This window comes from Charadrius vociferus, unplaced genomic scaffold, assembly GCF_000708025.1.
Source record: "Charadrius vociferus isolate BGI_N301 unplaced genomic scaffold, ASM70802v2 scaffold27, whole genome shotgun sequence".
Taxonomy (NCBI): Eukaryota; Metazoa; Chordata; class Aves; order Charadriiformes; family Charadriidae; genus Charadrius; species Charadrius vociferus.
Genome location: NW_009649173.1, coordinates 1225767 through 1245590, shown reverse-complemented (window position 1 = coordinate 1245590; position 19824 = coordinate 1225767). Strand labels below are relative to the sequence as shown.

The 19824-nt window shown below is 48.1% G+C and overlaps 1 protein-coding gene across 1 annotated transcript in view; it reads right to left on the bottom strand.

Moving 5' to 3' along the window:
* Nucleotides 1-19824, bottom strand: part of LMF1 (lipase maturation factor 1) — a 200425-nt gene that overhangs the window by 19524 nt on the left and 161077 nt on the right. Inside the window, exons 7-9 of the mRNA XM_009888557.1 lie at nt 9286-9469; nt 6017-6170; nt 2512-2695 (exon numbers count right to left, since the gene is read on the bottom strand). Of these exons, the coding sequence (XP_009886859.1) occupies nt 2512-2695; nt 6017-6170; nt 9286-9469 (522 nt within the window). The remainder of the gene's footprint in view (nt 1-2511; nt 2696-6016; nt 6171-9285; nt 9470-19824) is intronic.

Genomic DNA, 19824 nt, shown 5'->3' with positions numbered 1-19824 from the left:
CACACCGCCCCGCGCCAGCCGTGCCAAGGGCCGGGCTCTCCCGTGCTCGGGCTCTTCAAAGCGAATCCTGCAGCTATAGCCAAGGTGGAAAGTTTTGCAGGAAACCCCGAGCGGAGGAAGGCGTCATATGTCAAGCGGTGATGAGGTGCAAAGAGGAACCTGTCACGAGCAGCACAAAGGGATGGTAAATATCTTCCCCCCAAGTCCCCGGCTTTTCTGCAGCCTGTCAGAGCTGGATATGTCAGCTCCTTACCTGGTCACCGCCAACGAACTGCAAAACCAGCCCCGCGGCCGCCGGCTCGGGAAGCGATGGGGCAGACGGCGAGCAGTGGCGTAGAAAAAATCCAGAACTTTCAAAAACAAATTAAATCTAATCCAGAGGCTGAAGTAACTTGGTTTTATGGACTCTGTAAACTACTGTACGGGGTTTGCAAAACTTGCCTGGCTTTACAAATTTCTTCTGGGGTTTCGACTTTTGGTTTCTCATCCTTTCTGCAGCTCTGCGTGACTCCAGCCTAAACAACAACTGAATGACGGCGACTTCTCCTGGCTGCGGCAGCGTAGGGACGACAACGGGACAGCCAGCTTTCCCAGGGATGACAGCTGGCACCGAATATACAACTCACAGTTTTCAAACAAACATTTGGCTACTTCAGATGGGATTTACTTCCATGCTTAAGCAGGTATTTAAATTCCTGCACATCCAGATTTGGAAATGCCTGCTGCTGTGCCTGGGCTACCTGCCTTCCTATTGTTCTCATCAAGTCATCCCCACTTTTCAGAAGTTTTTATTTCTCCTTTCTGCACCTTTTGTCAATAACTCTTGTAAGCACGATCTAAAAATGCTGGACGGAGACCTGTGTGCACCGGGGGAGGGCCATGGGAAAGTCGCCAGCAGGAGGAGGGGACGAGGGAGCGCTGCCGTGGGCACGGGATGCGCACGCTGGAATGGCCTGGAAGGGCCAACAGACCCATTTCCAGGAGGTGATGGGCACGGTTCGGGGCTGGCGCACACCTTTGGCACGCACCCACCCGAGGGGGAGGCGAGCACCCTCCTCCGGCCCGGGCATGAGACCCACAAACGCTAATTGCTGCTCATCAGCTGGTGTGGACAGACGCTGTGGCAGGCACTGGCGCCAGCCGCCCCCTGCACCCAGGAGAACAGAAACACTTGGGGGCACCTTTCCGTGAATGAAACACTAATAATAAAGATGCGAAAAGGCCATGTCATCTCCTCTTCCTCCTCCTCCCCAGGCTGTCCCATTCGCTCAGTGCCTGGTCCGGCTCTGCGGAGAGACAGCGCTGCGGTGTGATGCTGTCCCTTAGCACGCTCGCCTGTGACACATCACTATTTATGCCTCTTTTGGTTTAAAACCTGAGATCACTTTGTATTTGAAAGCCTTTGGGATATTCCTGCCCTGGAAACAAACAGCCTTTCTCTCATCTCAGAAACAACCTTCGTTTGGGTGAGCTGGATTTCTCCTCCGCTGCCGGAGCCCTCCCGAAATACAGTCCGATTTAAACCAACAGCTCCCATTCAACCTTCTGCACCTTCATGTAATGCCGGGCACCGCTGCTGGCTTGAGTTTTAACCTTTGCTGTCGTCTTGCTGAGGGATAAGCATACCTAATGCAGATTAAATGAAATTCCAGCACACAAAAACTAGCGGGGTAAATATAAAACCATAGCCAAAGAGCAATGGTTATGTCATCGCTGAGGAATCCAAAAGGCGCCTAAATGAAAATACCACAAAGAAAGCAAACAGAGAAGTTTGGGGCGGGGGGAGAGGAGCGAGGGAAGAAGATATGCCGGGAGAGGATACAGGAACAAAGAGCAAAGCCCGTGATTATCTGAGATGGGTTTGCCTCATGCCACTGCTGTAAGCCCCAGTTTGGTAAAACCCAGTCCAAGTTTTCCTGCTCACGTGAACAAGATTTTGCAGAACAGGCTAAAAAACATACAAGAATTAATTTTACAAGTTGCCCCCCCTCCCCGCCTTCTCTTTTTAAATTTATGGCTGTCACCCGTTTGCTGGTACCACGTGGGGAAAATATTTGGAGGGACCCTACGTCCGTATGCAGGCAGGCGGGCAGTGGAAGCAACTGCTGGTGTCCCCAGGGGTGTCCCCAAGAGGGACGGGGGTTCAAGCCGGTTGGCGAAGCCGGCAGCCGGGGATGCTGCCAGCCCTGGTGAGCCCCAGGGCACCCTGCGAGGCAGCTTCTGCCCCGCTGTGCCACCGCTTCGCCAGGCAGGTGCATTCCAGGGGCTTTCTCAATGTCTGGAACTCTTGGTATTGCTGAGAAACAAAAAGCCTCACATAAAATTTCCAAGAGTTTCATTACACTAGTAGCAGACATCCTGTAGGAATACAAACCTTTTTTTTTTTAAATATAATTAACTTAGCCAGAGCTTCAGATACTCCTCCACCCACACCAACACATAGTAAATTCATATAAATTGTTTTTCCTGGTCAAGGGACACCCAAGTCTCAGAGCACCCGAAGGCACTTACCTGGAAGGCAGCGAACCACATAAGCCAGTCCAGGCGGTAGTGGTAGGGGGTGATAAAGCACGGCCTCCTCTTCAAGTCCCCTGGCTTGCATTTGAAGTCATACTCCTCCCAGACAGCAGCGGGGTCATTGGGATCCAGGCTGGATGTCCCCTGAAGGATGACTTCTGTTCTCTCCTTGGTAATGCTGTGGGACACAACATGATATTGGTTTTTATCTCAAGTCATGTAAAATGCGAGTTTATGAGAGTCAATACGGCAATGTGAGTCGATGGCCTTGTGGTACAGTTGGATCCTGATGGGTCAAGCTACAGAGAACCTGCCTATCCAGCAGACTTTTCTCTCTCCAGCAGCAAAGTACATGGAAAACTTCAACTTCTATGTCCTCCCACGCTCCCCTCTATCACACTGTAGTTGTGCAAGTCCAAGGAGGGACTACGGCCCAAAAAGATGATTCCTACTGAAATCGATGGGTCTGTCTTTCTCAATCAGAGCCTAACACTTGTCCAAGACATGGAGAGAATATAACGAGTGTCTCCCAAGTCTCACATGAGCATCTTCAACCTGCCTCAGCTTCTCTCTTGGCCCCATGCTTCTGAAGAAAACTTTTGACTTGCGTGACACAAGAGCTCTCTGACTACAAGCTCCTGATGCCATGAGAAAATGGAGATGAAAGATGGTCACAAAACGTAGCTCCATCTCCAGATCTTAAGCATGCGCCATGTGCAAAAATATTGGCTTGTAACTGGCACGTGTGGCTGCCCTGACGGCACGGCCACCAACGACATCTGCAGGGGAAGTTTCACAAGTGATCACACACAGAAATCCGGGCTCTGCGTTTTGAAGGTCTGGCCCTGGCACCTCCAGCTGTGGGACCAGCAGAGCAGCTTCCAGCTGGGACACTCCAGTGTCCCCTTTGCGAGCCTGGCTCTCCCTGCAACGTTGCTGGCTACGGGGTGCTGAGCTCCAGCACGAATTTGGCCACGGCAAAGGGCAGGACATGCTCGCGATGAGCCCAGGTTACCTGGCTACAGCTGCTTGAACCTTGGGCTGGTGGTTGGCCCCATACGGAGCACCCCCCAGGAGCTGACTCTTGGGGCACCATTAACAGCTGTAATGTAACACGCCCAAACATTTCACCATCCCAGCTGGAAGATGGGTCTCATGGAGCTATTACTCAGCAGGAGGAGGAGGAGGAGGTAACGTGTCAGCCAATGCAAACCAAGCCAAGAAAAGCAGAAAATGAAAACAAAAAAACGCCCCCCATACCCAGTTGATGTGTAGGAACTTGGTTAAAGAGCAGCCCAGCCTTAGGGCAGGTCACGCGTATTCCCTTTGCTGCTTGGCTGGACCCTCTCTGCACAGCAGTGGGGATGGCAAACTCTCCAGGCCACGGAAAGCCCATGTGAAAACGCCATCATCAAGTTCTCAATGACCTGTCAGTGACGCTCACCTACACTGGAGAGCTGTTTTCCATAACGAACACATAGCTGCGTAACTCTGCCTATCAAAGCTGTGCAGCTCCCAACACCCTTTTAATTTTTTACTACTCTGGTCCCTCTTCCCCCAACCCAAGAAAACGAAAGTTTGGAATCACACAGCCTCCACCTTCTCCCCCAACGGCTTCACGTGATAGATGCTTACAACCCGAGGAATGCTGCACGTCTCCGCTTATAATTGTTACCTACATTTAATAGATTTTGGGATTCTCCAGCCAAGTTCCATATTATACGCTGGGCTGAGTTATGAGCCGTGGCCAGCTGCCCAATGGTTAGAAACACACTGTAAATCAGGGACACCAAATTACTAATAAAAGTATGTTCCTACTGTGTGATTCAAAATATGTCAAGTTTCACATAATCGTATATTCATTATAAGCTGCAATCCTCTTTTTATTGGTTTACATAGGCTGGAATTACAAACATATTACAGCAGCATTTCATCACATGCTCTTTAGGTTCTGGTAACTGTTGAAACAGAAACCATAGACTGAAGAAGAAAAAGAACAACAACCCAAAGAAAACAATCTCCCGTAGCTTCACCGCTCCAGCCTTCAAAGAGGTTCAGGGGTTATTTCTCCCTCTCTCTCTCAAAAAAAGGAGAAACTTCAGCATTTTCCACAACTAGCATTGATGTTTCTAATCATGTTTTTTTCTAACTCCCCCCCCACCCCCGCCGCCCCAAAATTTCTGCTATTTGAAAAACTGTGGAAAAACATCACATTAATTTGACATGCTCTAGGTGTCCTCTGCATCTCCAGTGCTCCCAGTGAGATCTGCTCCTCCCCTTTCCCATCGGCTCAGCCAGCCCTCTCAACAGCCTTTTTATAAATGCTTCACCTTTTATAAAACCTATTTATTTAATTACTGTTGGCTTCTCCTGTGGGACCTTGTCCGGAGCCCACTAATCCAAGAGCTGCCCATCCCAACCCTCAGCTCAGACCTCTGGGGAACACCCCACAGCCACCATAGCAAGGTGGTGGCAAAGTCCATAGAGAGAAGACTAGCCCTGTTGCTGTCCCTGGGGCAAGCTATTCTGATGAAGCCGTGTTTTTCAGCATTTTCTCAGTTGGAAGAGAGGGTTGGCACGCAAGAACAGGTACGGTGAACCCAACCGTGGCTCACCTAAGCCTGGTGACCTGTCCCCACAAAACCCAGACTCAGATGCCTCAAAACCAGCCTGGTTACAAACACAGCTGGAGATGCTTCCCTTGTCCAGTCCCACCTTGCAGCCATGAGCAGGATTTCCTGAGCTGAAGGCAGCAGCCAGGCTGACTGCTGCTGGGCCTGTCCTCTCCATCTGTCTCGTTCTTTTCTGAGGCCATTTATACTTTCGTCTCCACAGTTTCCTGTAGCAATGAATTCCCCAAGTCACTCGTTGGAAAAAGCACTTCCTTTCGTTGGCCTTCAATCTGCTACCCAATAGCTTATGTGAATATTTACATGAGGGAGAGCAAAAGCGCAGGGGAAGAGGAGTTCACCATAAATATAGCGGGCTGGTGATGGTGAAGACTATCCACTGGAAGAACTCTCTTATGGATATTTTCATCCTGCTATATTACATTCGCTACATCAACATAATGAGCTAACTAAAAGGGGCTCAAAGAAAATAAATTCTAATTCAGTGGGAAAGAAACCTGCTCCTTTTCTCCCTCTCTCTCATAAACAGATATTCCATAAATTGTAATTCAGTGGGACGGAAACCTTCTCCTTTTCTCCTTCTCTCCTTCTCTCTCATAAACAGGTATTCCATAAATTATAATCCAGTGGGAAAGAAACCTGCTCCTTTTCTCTTTCTCTCTCATAAACAGGTATTCCATAAATTATAATCCAGCGGGAAAGAAACCTGCTCCTTTTCTCCTTCTCCCTCCCAAACAGATATTCCAAGTCTATTGGCTGCTGGAAGGATTTCTAGGATTTCTCCTTAGGGTTAAGGCACACAGACTGGCTATCAGACTACACTGGAGAGAGGAGCAGAGCTATACGATGTGCCGTGAAAACACACGTACCTCCCGAAAGCTCCGTAGGTGTTCACTATTCTGAGCGGGTTGAAGGAGGTGTTCATGACTTGTCTGGAGTTGAGCAGGTTTAGGACAACCGGGATGCTGAGATAAGCGATGAGGAGGCCAAAGGAGATGTTGACCACTTTGCGGACGTAGCAGCCTGTTTGGGGACACAAAAGCAGACCAGAAGAAGGTTATTTCAGGGCCGGCGATGGGCTCTGCTCCCCCCGCTCCCCTGCCTGACCCCCCCGTGGCAGCCGGGACCCTGTCTGTGCTCAGAGCTGCTCTCAGCTCTTGGGCTGACAAACACTCCGCCGTAATCAAGCCGACCTTGCCGAGGGCCATACGCTATCGCTCTGGAGATCTGCCTTTCTCTAAATAGTCTGAGAAAGGGCTAAAAAGAAAAATGTCGAAAATGTTAAGATTAATCATTGCTTTAAGACCAGGGAAAAAAAAAAACAAACCCAAAATGCAGCTGGCACTTGCACCTTGCTCAAAATTGCCCTCCCGGTTCGTAAGCCACACGTGGAGTGCCTCCAGCTCCTCGGGGCGCCGCTCCTGCCCGGGGCTGCCTCCTCCCCACCGCCCCAGGCTCTCGCCACCCGGACTTCTGCCTTGCCTTTCCCTCCCTCTCGCTCACTAAACTCCCTTCAAACCCCGTTTTCCTTTTTTGCAAATCTCTTTCTGCTTCTCGTGAGCCGCGCGTTGCTTCACCAGCGCTTTGGAATTCGGTCTGCAGGAGCAGCGCAGGGCTGTGCTGGATTTCAGGCTAAGGAGACACCTACTGCAATCAGACAAATAAGCAGACGTGACCTCTGAGGGGTTCCTACCCTTATGGCCGTCTTAAATTTGTTTAACGTTAACAGCCAAAGGATCAGATTCAAAGCAATTGCATGTCGCTTTCCCCTTATCTCTGCAGGAGAGGGATGTTTATTTGAACCTCTCTCAGAAGCTATTAATAATTGTTTAGTCTGAGAACATTTCTGGAGAATCATTTGATTTGGGAAGGAGCTCGCCAAGATGCCTCCCCTTGCTCCCAGTGCTGCTGGGAGAGCAGTATGAGTCCGTCGGGCATTTTTTTTGTCTTTTAGATGGGCTAAACTTTCTAGCCTGTAACTAAAGAGCAGGTACAGAGACAGAGCCCTCCACCACATGGTGGAGCATCAGCAGCTCCTTAGGTCACTTTACAGCCACACACGGACTGCTCATCCTTCAGCAGGTGGTGATCGTCATCATGCCCTTGGGGTCACAGGTACTCAGTCATAGAGAAAAAGGGTTTAATACAGGACAAAAACCCAAACAAACCCAATATGGCAAGGATGGAGCAAGACTTGGGGAAGGAGCGTGGGACACAAGCCAAGGGGATCTGGATCAAGCAGGCAGGAGCTGAACACTAGCAATGGGAATTGGAGGTCTCAGTAGGAATTACACACGCGCACTTCAAGGATGTGGCCAGAGCCTTGTAAAAACAAGTCACGAGCAGGGCATGGCTGGGTACCCTCCTGTCTTCTGCTCTGGTGACCCAGGGGCGAGGTAAGCCTCTTACCACACAGCCCATCAGCACCAGCTCAACAGCCTCTGCTTTGTTAGCAGAAAAAAATAGGCAGAAATCCAAATTCACCCAGAATATTAGAGATACGCTACTCTTTACTTACAGATTACAGCTTTTTAAAAGCCCCAGAATAGGGACACATCTATACTCCAGAGTGGTGGGATGTATGGGTGGCTCTCCTTGCTTGGCCACCTTGGCTCGGTAAGGTTTTCTGGAGAACATCACAGAAAAAGAGCAAGTTCCTCAAAAAAAAGGATCTACCTCACCCTCACGATGACTCCCCAAGTGCCACAGCAAAGGGGCACCCTTTGGCTTCTCCTCCAGAAAGCAAAGTGCAACCTGAGTGTTGTTTGGGACTGGATACAAAAATACAGTTGATAGGAAAGCTCCAGGCTCTCACAGCCTCTAAAGCAACGCTAACGGAGGGGAAAAGCTGTTAAAAGATTTCTTCCAGCAAAATACATAAGATAGGAGACACAGAAAGTGCATTAATGAAACTACATTAGCCTTGCTGGAACTAACGCTTCTGGTTAATAAGCCGTGTTTCTCGGTAGATGAGAAAGGACTAGAGACAGATGCTGTATCTTGTTGACATTTTTCATTTTCTGACAGATGTTTAGTATATTTAAAAATGAGCATCTGTGATTGTTGTTGATATTATAGGCAATTTGTTGCTTATATGCGGTTTATAAAAATGCTACGAACACAACTCTACATCTGTTTTGCAGCCCCATGAATAATATCCCAGTGTTGCTTGCACGGGCGATCTTCTGGAACGGGGCTGCTTGAAAACTCCCTTCAGAAGGAAACATCAGCCACATTGATCCCTTTTGTTCAGTTACAAAACCCCTTGTCTTTGCTTTTCCATAGTCACGGTATGAACACGAGTTTACCTCCTCCCTCCTTTGGGCAACTCGTTCCCACCGTGGCAGTGCCCACGCTGCCAGCGGTAGCCAAAGCATCTGCTCCTCTCACCTCTCCAAGGAGGACACTGAATGGGGAAGGGCCACTTTGCCAGCAGCCAGGTCTCTCTCCCAGTCAGCTAAAGAGTTGTCAGACCCACAACAGATCAACAATCAGTTTGGTTCTTTCTGGAAGTCTGGGCTCATGTCAGTTATTTAAGCAGAGAAGCGGCACGCTGGTGCAGCTCTAGCGCCCTTCCAGGAGGGCAGATCAGTCACAGGGCCACCACGGGGCAGAGAGGACAGCAAACGCCTGAGCTGCTCCTGCACCCAACTTCTAACATGAAATCCTTGCCGCAAACCACACTGGGTGTTTCATCCTTGAGTTTAAATAGTTTAAATAAATAAATAAATGAAGTGTGTGGGGGGGGGAAAATAAAAATCCCAAGATAAATCGTGCAATTCCACACCACTTATTTAGGTTTGCCATCTGATGCTCACTGGGGCGACAGCAAGGAGGACCGGCTCAGGTGTGGAGCTGCATCTGCCTGCGCTCGCTGCGGATGCTGGCCCTGCAGGGAGGATGTGCAGCCACCCCCCGTGGCAATGTCCCCACGGGCCCTTGTGACCAGCCACCGGCTTCATGCCCACCGTCCGCAGCACGAGGTCCCGGCACCCTCCAACCCACAGAGGAGAACATGCTGGGGCAGAGCCCTTTCCCTGCCCACCCATGTTTGCTCCAGAAGGAGACAACAGCTTTTGAGATGAGCGCACCAAACGCACCTCTGTGCAATGTTTTCCCCGCTCTGGGAATAACTCACCGTATCGCGGGGGAAGCTGCTCCCCGGCTGCCCCTCCGAGCTGCATCTGCGCCACCCGCTCTTTCACCCCTCCTCGTCTGGAGCTGAAGAGGAACCCCAGGCTGATGTCGTCGAAGCAGGCGATGCTGGGCACGATGGTCAGCCAGTTGAGGAAACTCAGGTTTCCACTTATGATCAAAAGCACCTAAAGGGGAAAGAAGGCGGCAGAGGGTGTTGCATCTGCTTAAATGACAACAGGAAAAGTGCGGTGAAGGACGCGCCGGATGGATTTTAGCACCCTAGCACATACTGCACTGATTTTCCATGATTGCAACAGTGATGGCAAACCTCTCCCTCCCTGCCCAGGCTGCAGCCCAAATGTACCCCACTGGCTTGCAACGCGAGCTCTGCCCTTGCTTTCAGCAGGGGAAAGATCAGGCAGGGTATAGTGTGACTTCATTTCCATAGCGCTCCCGGTGACGGCGCGGCGGTCTGGCCCCAGGGGAATCATCCGCTTCCTGCTTATGCCGATGTATCTGTGACAGCCACATTCCTGAAACCCTTCAGGACGAAATATTGGACCTTCTAATTAAAGAGTAGCATTAAATATAGAAGTGTGCATTTTTTTTTTTAAGAGGCATTTTTTTTTTTAATTTTAGCTTTTATTGGCTGTTTAGGAGAATGTCTTGCACGTGTAAAGCAGAGAAAGTGGAAAAATCTGCAAGCCTTCAGAGAAGTCTCCGTAAATATTTATACATGTTGGAAAAAGCTTTTTGTAGGCACGTGCTATTTTTTGTCTTGCTCTTACGGTGACTTGAAAAATATGAGGAACTTCCTTGCAGTTCTCCAGCAAGTCCTAATGAGCGTCAGGCGGTTGTGTTTGGGCACTGCCCGTTTAGCCTTGGTCATGAATCACTTCTTCACAGCACAGGGCTCCATTTTGCAGCTGTAAGACATCACTTCCTCGCCGTGTTCATACGTCAGCCGTGGGGAAGGCACAGGTACACCCCTGCTCGAGGTACGCGCCACCCCCCTGCCAGAGCTTTACATTAGAGCTTAATATAAACCCGAACGCACAGAGCAATTTCTGCTTCTTCACAAGCACTGGTTTTAATTTCTATTTTTCCAGCCTAAATTTATTAAAGCCCAGCCTACAATTTTTTTTTTTTCCTAAGCCAGTATTTTACCTGTTCATAGACCCCCCTCTGTTTTATTTGTACAGTTACGTTCCTTCTCCTCCTTTATACTTCCAAGCGAGACAAACCGCCCTGGTCTCCTCTCCCAGAGGACCTCCCTACCTGCTTAGCCCAGCAGCCGTGCCCTCAACCCCAGCGAGGCTCAATCAATCTTTCTGGGTGCTGACAAGGACCGTAAGGAGGATATCAGACGGGTCTCACCAGGAACTTGTACAGCGACGTTACTATTTCTTACGCTCAGCCAGAACTACCCCTCCCGCTGTGTTTTAACGCCGCATTTATCTTCACCACCGGGCTGTCACATTAGTGCTTGCCAGCCCATGCACACAGGTCCCCCTGTACACAAGTCATTTCCAAATACATAGTTCCCAGCATCACACAGATATCTCTGCTCCTAACCCACGGTGCGTCATCCCGTGCGTCACACAGCCCGATTTCATCCCATCTGCCCGTTAACCTTTGGAAGGCAGGAGCCGGGGCTGCACTGGCACCACCAAGGATGCTGAGAACTGACGGGCTCAAAAATTCATTGCTTTGCTTTCATACACAACCTGTTTTTTAACCAAAAGCGGACGATGCATTTAATTGCTCCGTGTTTTATCCAAGACGGGACTGCTGCCGGCTCAACCTTGCTGACACCGGGACTTGTACCAGACGCAGGACGTACGTCGTGAACTTGCTGCAGTGCCAGCAAACACGATACGTCAAACGAAGCCAACCCCAGGGCGGTGGCCGCGAAGACACATCTGGGCTTGTCCAGGGCTGCCCAGCCATCGCAGCGGTGACAAAGGAACGTGTTAGGAGCGATTCAGCGTGTTGGCATAAAACAATATACGGGAATCCATGCACACAAAGACAAGAAGAGAAGCAGCTGATGCCTATTCAGGACTATTTGAGTTTTGAGGCCGATTTGGATTCTTGTCCCATTAATCACATTGCTTAGGGTTTAGCCCTAATTAATTAGCTGTTCCTTAGACACGTTAAAACAAAAGAGGAGGAAAAAAGGGACGAAAAGAACGTACTCTCATGATCTTATCCATAAAAACTGAAGGTTATAAAGCTGACTTAATCTATTACACGTTGAAAAGTAATGCCCTGATGTAACAAAGTAATTTATTTTTCAGCCTTCAGACCAGCTAATGAGAACTTCCCCCACCTTCCAGCTGGGTTGAAAGCTGTAACCGTGATTGGCACCACTATTATTTTATTTAAAGAACACTCCTCCATTCACACAGCTGAACTTTATCCTCCCATGAACTGTTTACTCACAATTTTTAGCGCATGTGGCCACAGAAGACTTTCAAGACAGTGCAAGAGCAAACACGCAACCCCGCGACGCCCCCAGCATCCCACCACAGGCGGAGGAGCTGGACTGTGGACCACACTCCTGCCAAATTAACCACAGCCCCCCACTGGTCTCTTCCTTTCAGTGAACAAGCGATGAAGCTTTCAGAAACCCTGAGGAGATGCAGAAGCTGAAGGACTGACCACAGACCCAAGAGGCACAGCTGAAGTTCTCCGTTGCTCCTCCAGCCCACGTAGCACCCAAAGACAGAGGGTGTCTGGAGGAAAGCCAGCTGCCTTCAACACCCAACTCGAGTCAAACACAAGAAGACTCCTTGGGAGCTGGAGACCATCACAAACCTCCCAATCCCCCAGCAAAGCACACATTTGGATCTGCCTTCTCCAACATCTACAAAAACTCCATAGTGAATACCTCAGGTAAAGAGGAAACCTTAGTGAACCTTGCAGGTTCTCCTCCTCTGGTCAGGACGATGAAAGCTCTGACACGTACTGGCAGACATCAACCCCACTGTGCAACATATCATGTAGCCACTATCACAGTAAGACTTCCTACAGCACAGGACGGACCATGTAACCAAGCAGGTCTTTAGCTAAATCCCCGGATGCCTACGAACACTGCTATATATTTTTTTACATATTCCTTTATGCCACCCTTGGCTTTTAGAGACATGTCTCTTGACCTCACTCAGAGGTCACCGACCTCTACTGGGGCTTGTTTGGAGAGTATGGTCTGCATGGTAGTGCCAACTGTACTGGTGGGAATGAGGAAATGAGACCACCACCTTACTTCACAAGCAGCACGCTTAATTTGTTTTCAAGCGCTTTGGGGCATTACCTGGGGGCTGCTGTTAGGATTCTGCTATGCTCACGTAACGCGAGGAGGCTCCAGTTGCAACGTGGACCCGTTTAGGTTGGACTTGCCAAAACAGATGGTAAGAGGACAGTTCCTGTCCTGAAAAAAACCTAAATCTAAACACACTGGACAAAGTTAGATCAAAATTAGGATGTATTACAGCTGTGTTACAAGCAGAGAGCGGAAGAATTTTGGCACCTAATTCTTATTTCAGCAACGCTCTCCGGGGATATCACCTCAAAGAAACTCTCAGCATCGCATAAGGAGTCGTGCAGCACAACCTGAAATAGGACCCAAATCTCCCGATTACAAATCCCACGTCTTAATTACAAGTCCCCCCTGAAACACCTGCATGACCGAACGCTGGTCCCTGGTGTTTCCCTACGGTTTATCCCGGAGTGCCGCATCCAGCGCCCCCCCCGCCCCTCCTTCCCTGAAACAGGCTCACTGTGGTGCCTCCTCTCCCGCTCGAAAACAAGAGGTGGTCTCCCAGAATACTATTCCACAATGCAAACGTCAATAACACATGCCCAGTTTCAGTCCGAGGACTTTCAGCCAGTGTTCTGTTAAAAAGATGTATGTTTTCTCATTAAAAAACAGCAACAAATAAATGTCAAAAACATGCCACTTCATCTTTTATACGATCAGCACCATAATGCGGTGATTTGCAAGTTACAATTTTCAAAACCCCAGCAGGACTCTTCAGTAACAGAGTCACATAATCTTAAAAAAATGAGAGATCTGACCAATTACAATAAGTAACAAAAGTCCTAACTAATATTTACTTAAAAAAATAGTTACTTATTTATCCCGAGTTGGATAATTACCCAGAACTATGAGGGGAAAAAAGTATTTAAATCTGAATTACATACACATGTTAGGTCCTCGAACAGAACATGCTGTACTCCAGGTTTGGTGCTCCCCCTGTGACCCGAATGTGATTTAGTTCAATGCATATTAATCAGCCTGTGTTCATTAACACGCTTCTCACTTAGCCACTTCGTTAGGAAACTCTGATCCTTTTCTGATGTGATTTGCCTCGTGCGATTGCAGTAATATTAAGAAAATAGTTCTGCACTTTGCCACTTCTGCCGAGGCTCGTTTTACAGCTTCGTACGGAGTGACTGGGTGGTCCATGGGAGTTTTGTTTTTTTTTTTTTTTTTTAGTAGTGATTCACCTCTCTTTATTGCTTGGAAGTCAGAAGCAAGATATCTTATTTCCACCAGCCCTTAAAAATCAGGGGATTCAAAAATAATACAAGTTTGGCGTTTTCTGCTCAGTGGGTGGAATCACGAACCTGACACGTTTTTAACTTCAGTTATTGTTGACCGAGTCTCGATGCTCACGCCAGCCGCCACGAGGGCTGCCCGGGCACCGGCAGCGGATTCAAACATGGGTTAATATTATACCCAGCCTGAGGGGGGCTGAGCACCGTCAGCCCCTCAGCTTTGCAAAAATAAACCTCAAAGGAACTCCCGCTTCAAAGTTAATTAATGGGAAAACAGACAATTTTTGAAACGCGCCGACGGCGGCTGTCCTAGCAAACGGTTTCGTGGCTGTTTTTGCACGAGGTGTGTGTTATCTGAGTGACGTGTCCTCAGCATTGAGGGTGAAGCTTGGTCAGTTGAGCTACTGGCATCTTCTGCAGCGCTGATGCTGCGAGCGCAGCATCGCCCGGGGATGGTGGATCCTTTGCGATTCAGACTGGTATTTGCCTTGGCAGGCAGCGCGCATCTACCTAAATCCTTCCTTTTCTGCGTGAAACCTCCTAAGCCTCCGAGTCCTGCTCTCCCCGCCTTGGCAAAGCGGAGCCGGGCTGGTTCCTGGCGGGAAGTTTAATTTAATGTGAGTTTCTCCGGGTGGTGAGGGCAGAGATCACCGATCACCGCGTGCTCACCTCCCGCCCTGGGAAGCGATGGGGCTGCACGCCTGGTGCTGGCCATTTGGGCTAAGCCACCAAACTTCCCAAAGTCTTATTTCACCCATGTTCAAAGCAGGTACGTAAGTGCTGGACCTCATCCGCACCCACGTTTGGGGGCGAGGAACACCAAACCCCTCAGGGAGCTGGTGTTGCTGGTCTGGCAGAGCACGGGGAGCATCGCTGCTCCTTCCCCATCGGCTGCATGAAGAAGAAGAGTTTGGTTGCACACACGTCACAGGAATTTCAGCCTTTGCACCACGCCGGGTTTGGCCCTTCTGTGCTCCTGTCACGATCGCAACCCAACCGCATCTCCGTATCTCCACCCTCCGGACCTCTGCTGTGGTGGATGGGCTGTGCCCTCCCTACCTGGGTCTTGATCTGTGTTTACTGAGTGTCTCTCTCTTGCTGGACAATATTTAAATGCACAATTATAACAAACAGATGGTATCAACCCCTGTGGTGATTTTTAAAAATTTTTTATTAAAGCACAGTATTAATCATGGTAATTGGGTAGGAACTTTAAGGTTATAAAACTACAGCATGTCTAATGAGCGAGGTCCTTATAGGAGGAACTGAGGTTTTTAATCTAATAATGTCAGTTTTATGGATTATGACTGGAGTTTTATGAAGTGTGATATGAAATACTGTGGATTCATGGCTCTCACTGGATTAATTTGGAAAAGTAGTTTTCCTGGTTCTAGGCCCAAAAACAATTATTCCTTACATTTCTGTCCCCTGCACTGTTACCAAACCCCTCTGTCAGAAAATGGGCACCTACACCCATAACTTTTTTACAGGTTAGACTTCTTTGTTTGGCTGGTTTTTATTTTTTTTAAATCACAGATTGTTATAAACATACAGTAGGTAGGAGAAGCTCATATTCTGTGTAGCAGCCTGTATATTTGTCCAGAAGGAACAACAACAGGCTGTAAACTCTTAAACACGGTCGAGGGCTGGCTGGAGCTTGCAGGCTCCATCCGAGCGCGGGGACGCGGTCCCCACGCAGCGCTGGAGCTTTCTGATATTAAGCCATTGGCACAGAAGAGGCAAAACTGGGGTGCCCGGAAGAAATACGATTTATTTAAAGAGAAGAACACAGGAGCAGCCCTGAGGAAGCTGTCCGGTCTTTCCTGCTGCCCCAAGGTAGAGTTGTCTCTACCGGCACTGCAGTGTGTTTGGCTGAACTCCTCCTGGAAGCCTTGTTGAGTGATGGAGCCAGGTCCCTGCCGTTCCTGCGCTACCTGCTCCACTGCTTCACTATCTTTAAATTATTCCTAATATCTAACCTGACTCTTGCTTGACAGTATTTAATCCCATGACCCCTTCTCTGCTCACTGGCATCAAAGACTTCTCTTCTATCTGCCTTTCATATAGGTGAAAACTGTCCTTTGTCCGCTCCCTCTTCCCTCCCAGTGATGTTCCCGTTGGGATTACACGATCCCAGTTGGTCCAACCCTGCCTTGTGAATCCAGTCTCTAGATCTCCGCTTATTCTCACCGTCCTCTGGATTTTCTCCATCTGGGGCATATCTTTCCTGACAGGAACGCTCAGAACTGAGCCACAGCTTTTAGCTCCAGCCTTACCAGGGGCAGAGAGCAGGAAGGATTTATATACTCGGAGCACAAAGAATTTATAAATTCCAGTAGGACGTCTGCCCTTTCTGCAACAGTGCAGCCCTGCCGACTTGATCCCAGTGCCAATATTATTCTGAATACTCATCATGTGTGCCAATACCCTCTACCTGAGCACGATCTATTAATATTAGACATCATTAATGGAAACCCTGAATATCCCTAGCTAGTCCCTGGGGAAATCCCCTTGATAAATCCTTCCCTCTGACAGTGAGCCATTAATAACTGCTCAATAGACTTTCCAACCTGTTTTGTCTGCCAGACAGTACTTGCTACTTCTTACAGACCCCATTTTCTTGGGTTGTTTATGAGATTTTATGTGAAACATTTTCAAAAGCCTCAGTAAAAGCATATATTGTTTACCCTCTATTCATGCGCCTTGTTTTGTCAATGAAGGAAAGAAGACTGCTTTTACATGCTCTGCTCTTGGCAAAACCACAACGGCTGTAGTTATCTCCCTTGTTTCTTGGAGGTATTCAGAAATGGCCTGCTTCACCATTTTTTCCCCAGTATTTTTCCAGTAACGGCTCTGTAATGTCCTGGCTCTTCCTTTTTTCTCTCTTTAGAGGACAGGTACTTTATTAGCTCTTCTCTGCTCTTTCATTACTTCACCTATGTTCCACGAATTCTCAAAGATAATCACTAATGCTGACAGGATTTCAACAACCAGCTCTTTAACAGCCCTAGGATAGATTTCCTTAGGCTCAGATGATTTGAAAAGATCTAACTTAGCTAAGTGCTCTCCAGCTCTCCCCTGCTTGTGGCTGAGGTCATCCTGCTTTGTTACTGGTATTAATTATACCAAAAGCCACGTGAGATGTGACTTTTCAGTGATGACTGTTACGAAAAAGGCACTAATCATTTCAAGATAAAACACAGACCAAATTTATCAATTAAAAAAAAAAAAAGGATGTAGAAAAAACCAAAAGTAAGCCTCCTTCCTCACACACAAAATAAATGACTGTTTACTCACTGCGCTAGAGAAAGCTGGAGAGTAACAAGCCTGGCTCATCCGTGCGCTGTCAAAACTGCAGTACCTGGGTCCCACGTGGATCTTCTCACCGCAGATCCCCAGAGCCACACGCGATCAGCTCAGCTGATGGGGACAGCAAAGGCCCCTTCCTCCTGCTGCTGGATCTCCAGAACTTGAGAACGCTTCCCCATGGACTTTGCATGTCACCAAGGAAAGAGGAAATCAGTCTTTTAAGCTGGATTTTAGGGATCCTTACGAAGGACCAGATGTGATGAGGAGCTCATGTCAGCACCCCACAACGTGTGTGCTGTGCTCTCTGGAGCTACCAGGGAAAGCAGTGGTGTTCGGCACCGGCAGGACCATCAGGTCCCCATCCCTTTCCATCCCACATGTGACAACCTTGATACTCCACAGCCACGCAGGGCTAATGGCAAAGGTCCCAGCTGAGAGAAATGCCTGCGCCAGACTCACCTCCCATGGTTGAGCAAAGGCACTACGGGCTGCTCGGCTCCCCATGGGAACTGGGGAGAAGCAGGAGTTTGGAAATGACCCAACCAGGCCATGGGTTTGAGCAGAGGGGGACAAATCCTGGTGGTACGCATGACACCAAGGAAAAGGGAGATTCGCCATCACCCATCTCAATCTGTGTGCCCAGTCCTCCGGCATCACTCCTGGCTCCTCTGCCGGTTTGCACTCTGGTTTTCCTCTGGGCACCCAGCAGCTGGGCTGGGTGAAAGGTGGATGGTGGCCCGCTGGTGCCACCGGATTGAAGCACAAGCCCTACTGGCTGCGTTGGGGACGCTTCATCGCCCACAGTCTCTGTGCCATCTGTGTCTGGGATGGATCTTTAAAAAGAAAATACCAGCGTTCTCCGAACGGGCGTACAGTGCTTTGGTTTTGGTTAAGCAGTTAACTCCGCTCTTCTGAAACCTGCCGCCCACCGCCCAAGGATCTCCTACTCCTGGGACAAGCTCAAACTCGTAACATCAAAAGTTGGTCCTTCCTGTAAGAGATAGGGAGGACAAGCCTCAAAAGCCAAATTTGATTTTAATGTGCCTCCAGTTACTTGCGTACCATGAAAACATAGCCTCCCACAAAGAAAAACAGGCTATCATTCCCCCATCTGGTTTCAGTTTGAAAAATACTTATATATGTAGTTTTTCCCAAAAGTTATTGTAGGCACGGGCAAAAAATTCCCATTAAATGACAACAGCAAGAACGTTTAATTTTCCCCTATTATTAATTTAATCTCTTGTTAACTTCTTGACTCAGTATTTGCATGGGGATTTAATCTCTGCTTTGCAGAGCTATTTAGTGCAGAAAAATACACAGGAAAATAACGACCTCTGCCCACTTGCTCTGTTTTAGACAGCAGATAAAATGGTTTTGTGAATCCCACAGAAATTCAGAAAGCTATTGGAAGGACCGGGATAAAAAGCAGCAAAGCCAGTCGTGCCGGTAAGGTGAGAAAGAAGAATGCAACTTCACTTCAGTTTACTTTTGGACGTGCAGTCAGTCTCAATACACATGACAAAACGCAGCCCACGAGAGAATGCAAACTCCCTCTCTCCATCCCTTACCTGCTGCGGGGACATCTGATGTCAGGACACCTGGATGCTCCCCAGAGACCTCAGCCCTGAGTTTCCAAAAGGGATGGAACCACCTAGCCAGGTCACTGGGAATATCGTGGAGTCAGGAAATAGCCCAAATTTGGTATCCAAAACATGATTTCATAGGCGAAGGCCGAGTATTTCCTTCCCACAAGATGATAGGAGAGAACCCACATATTATTACCACATTTAATACAGAAATAAGAAAATAATAAACCTTGCGATGCCCCTTGCACAGTTGCAGACACACACCGTGCACCTCTGGTTAGTGGGGGGTCACCCGGACATGGCTGAAAACAGGCAAACGATTCCTTTAGAGCCAGAGGAATTAACTAGAATTCAAAGCATATTATAATTCACATGCTATATATAGATATTTTTTTTTTTTTTTTGCCTGAGTAGCTATGGCTGGGGGCTTGGAGAACTGTGTTAAAAAAGACGCATATTTATCCCTAAAAAGCAGAGGTCAGTATTTAAAATATTTATAACTACTTGTCTACTTAGAGACTCCCCTGAACTTCTAAATGTAGAATAGCAATATTGCGGAATAAAATAACTATTGAGGAATAAAATAACTTACATCCACAAATGCAATCATGCAATCTGAACTAAAATTTGTCATTGAACTGGGTCACATTTTGACATATTACAAATTGCACTGTAAGGCTTTTGCAATCCCCGGTCTAATACCTGGTCTAAAGTTACAAACAGAACTGTGCTAAAGCAATAGGGAACCAAACGCTTTCCATTCCTGTTATATACCCGACATTTGTTCTTGATCTAAATGTGAAGCAATATAAATGTCTCACTCCATACTCATTTTTAATTTGTAGCTATATGAACCACCTACTGCAGTTCCCACAGATTATGGGATTTGACTGCGGAGTATTTCTATGGATAAGCACAACTTCCAGATTTTCAATGGAAAAACTTTTAAAGAGAAGCAAGAGAGTGAAAGCACAGTGATTATGTTTTGTTTTGTTTTGTTTTGTTTTTTTTAAATATATATATAGATATGAAAAACCAGATCTCATGCTTCAGCACTCCAGCTGACCTCCAGTGATGAGTGG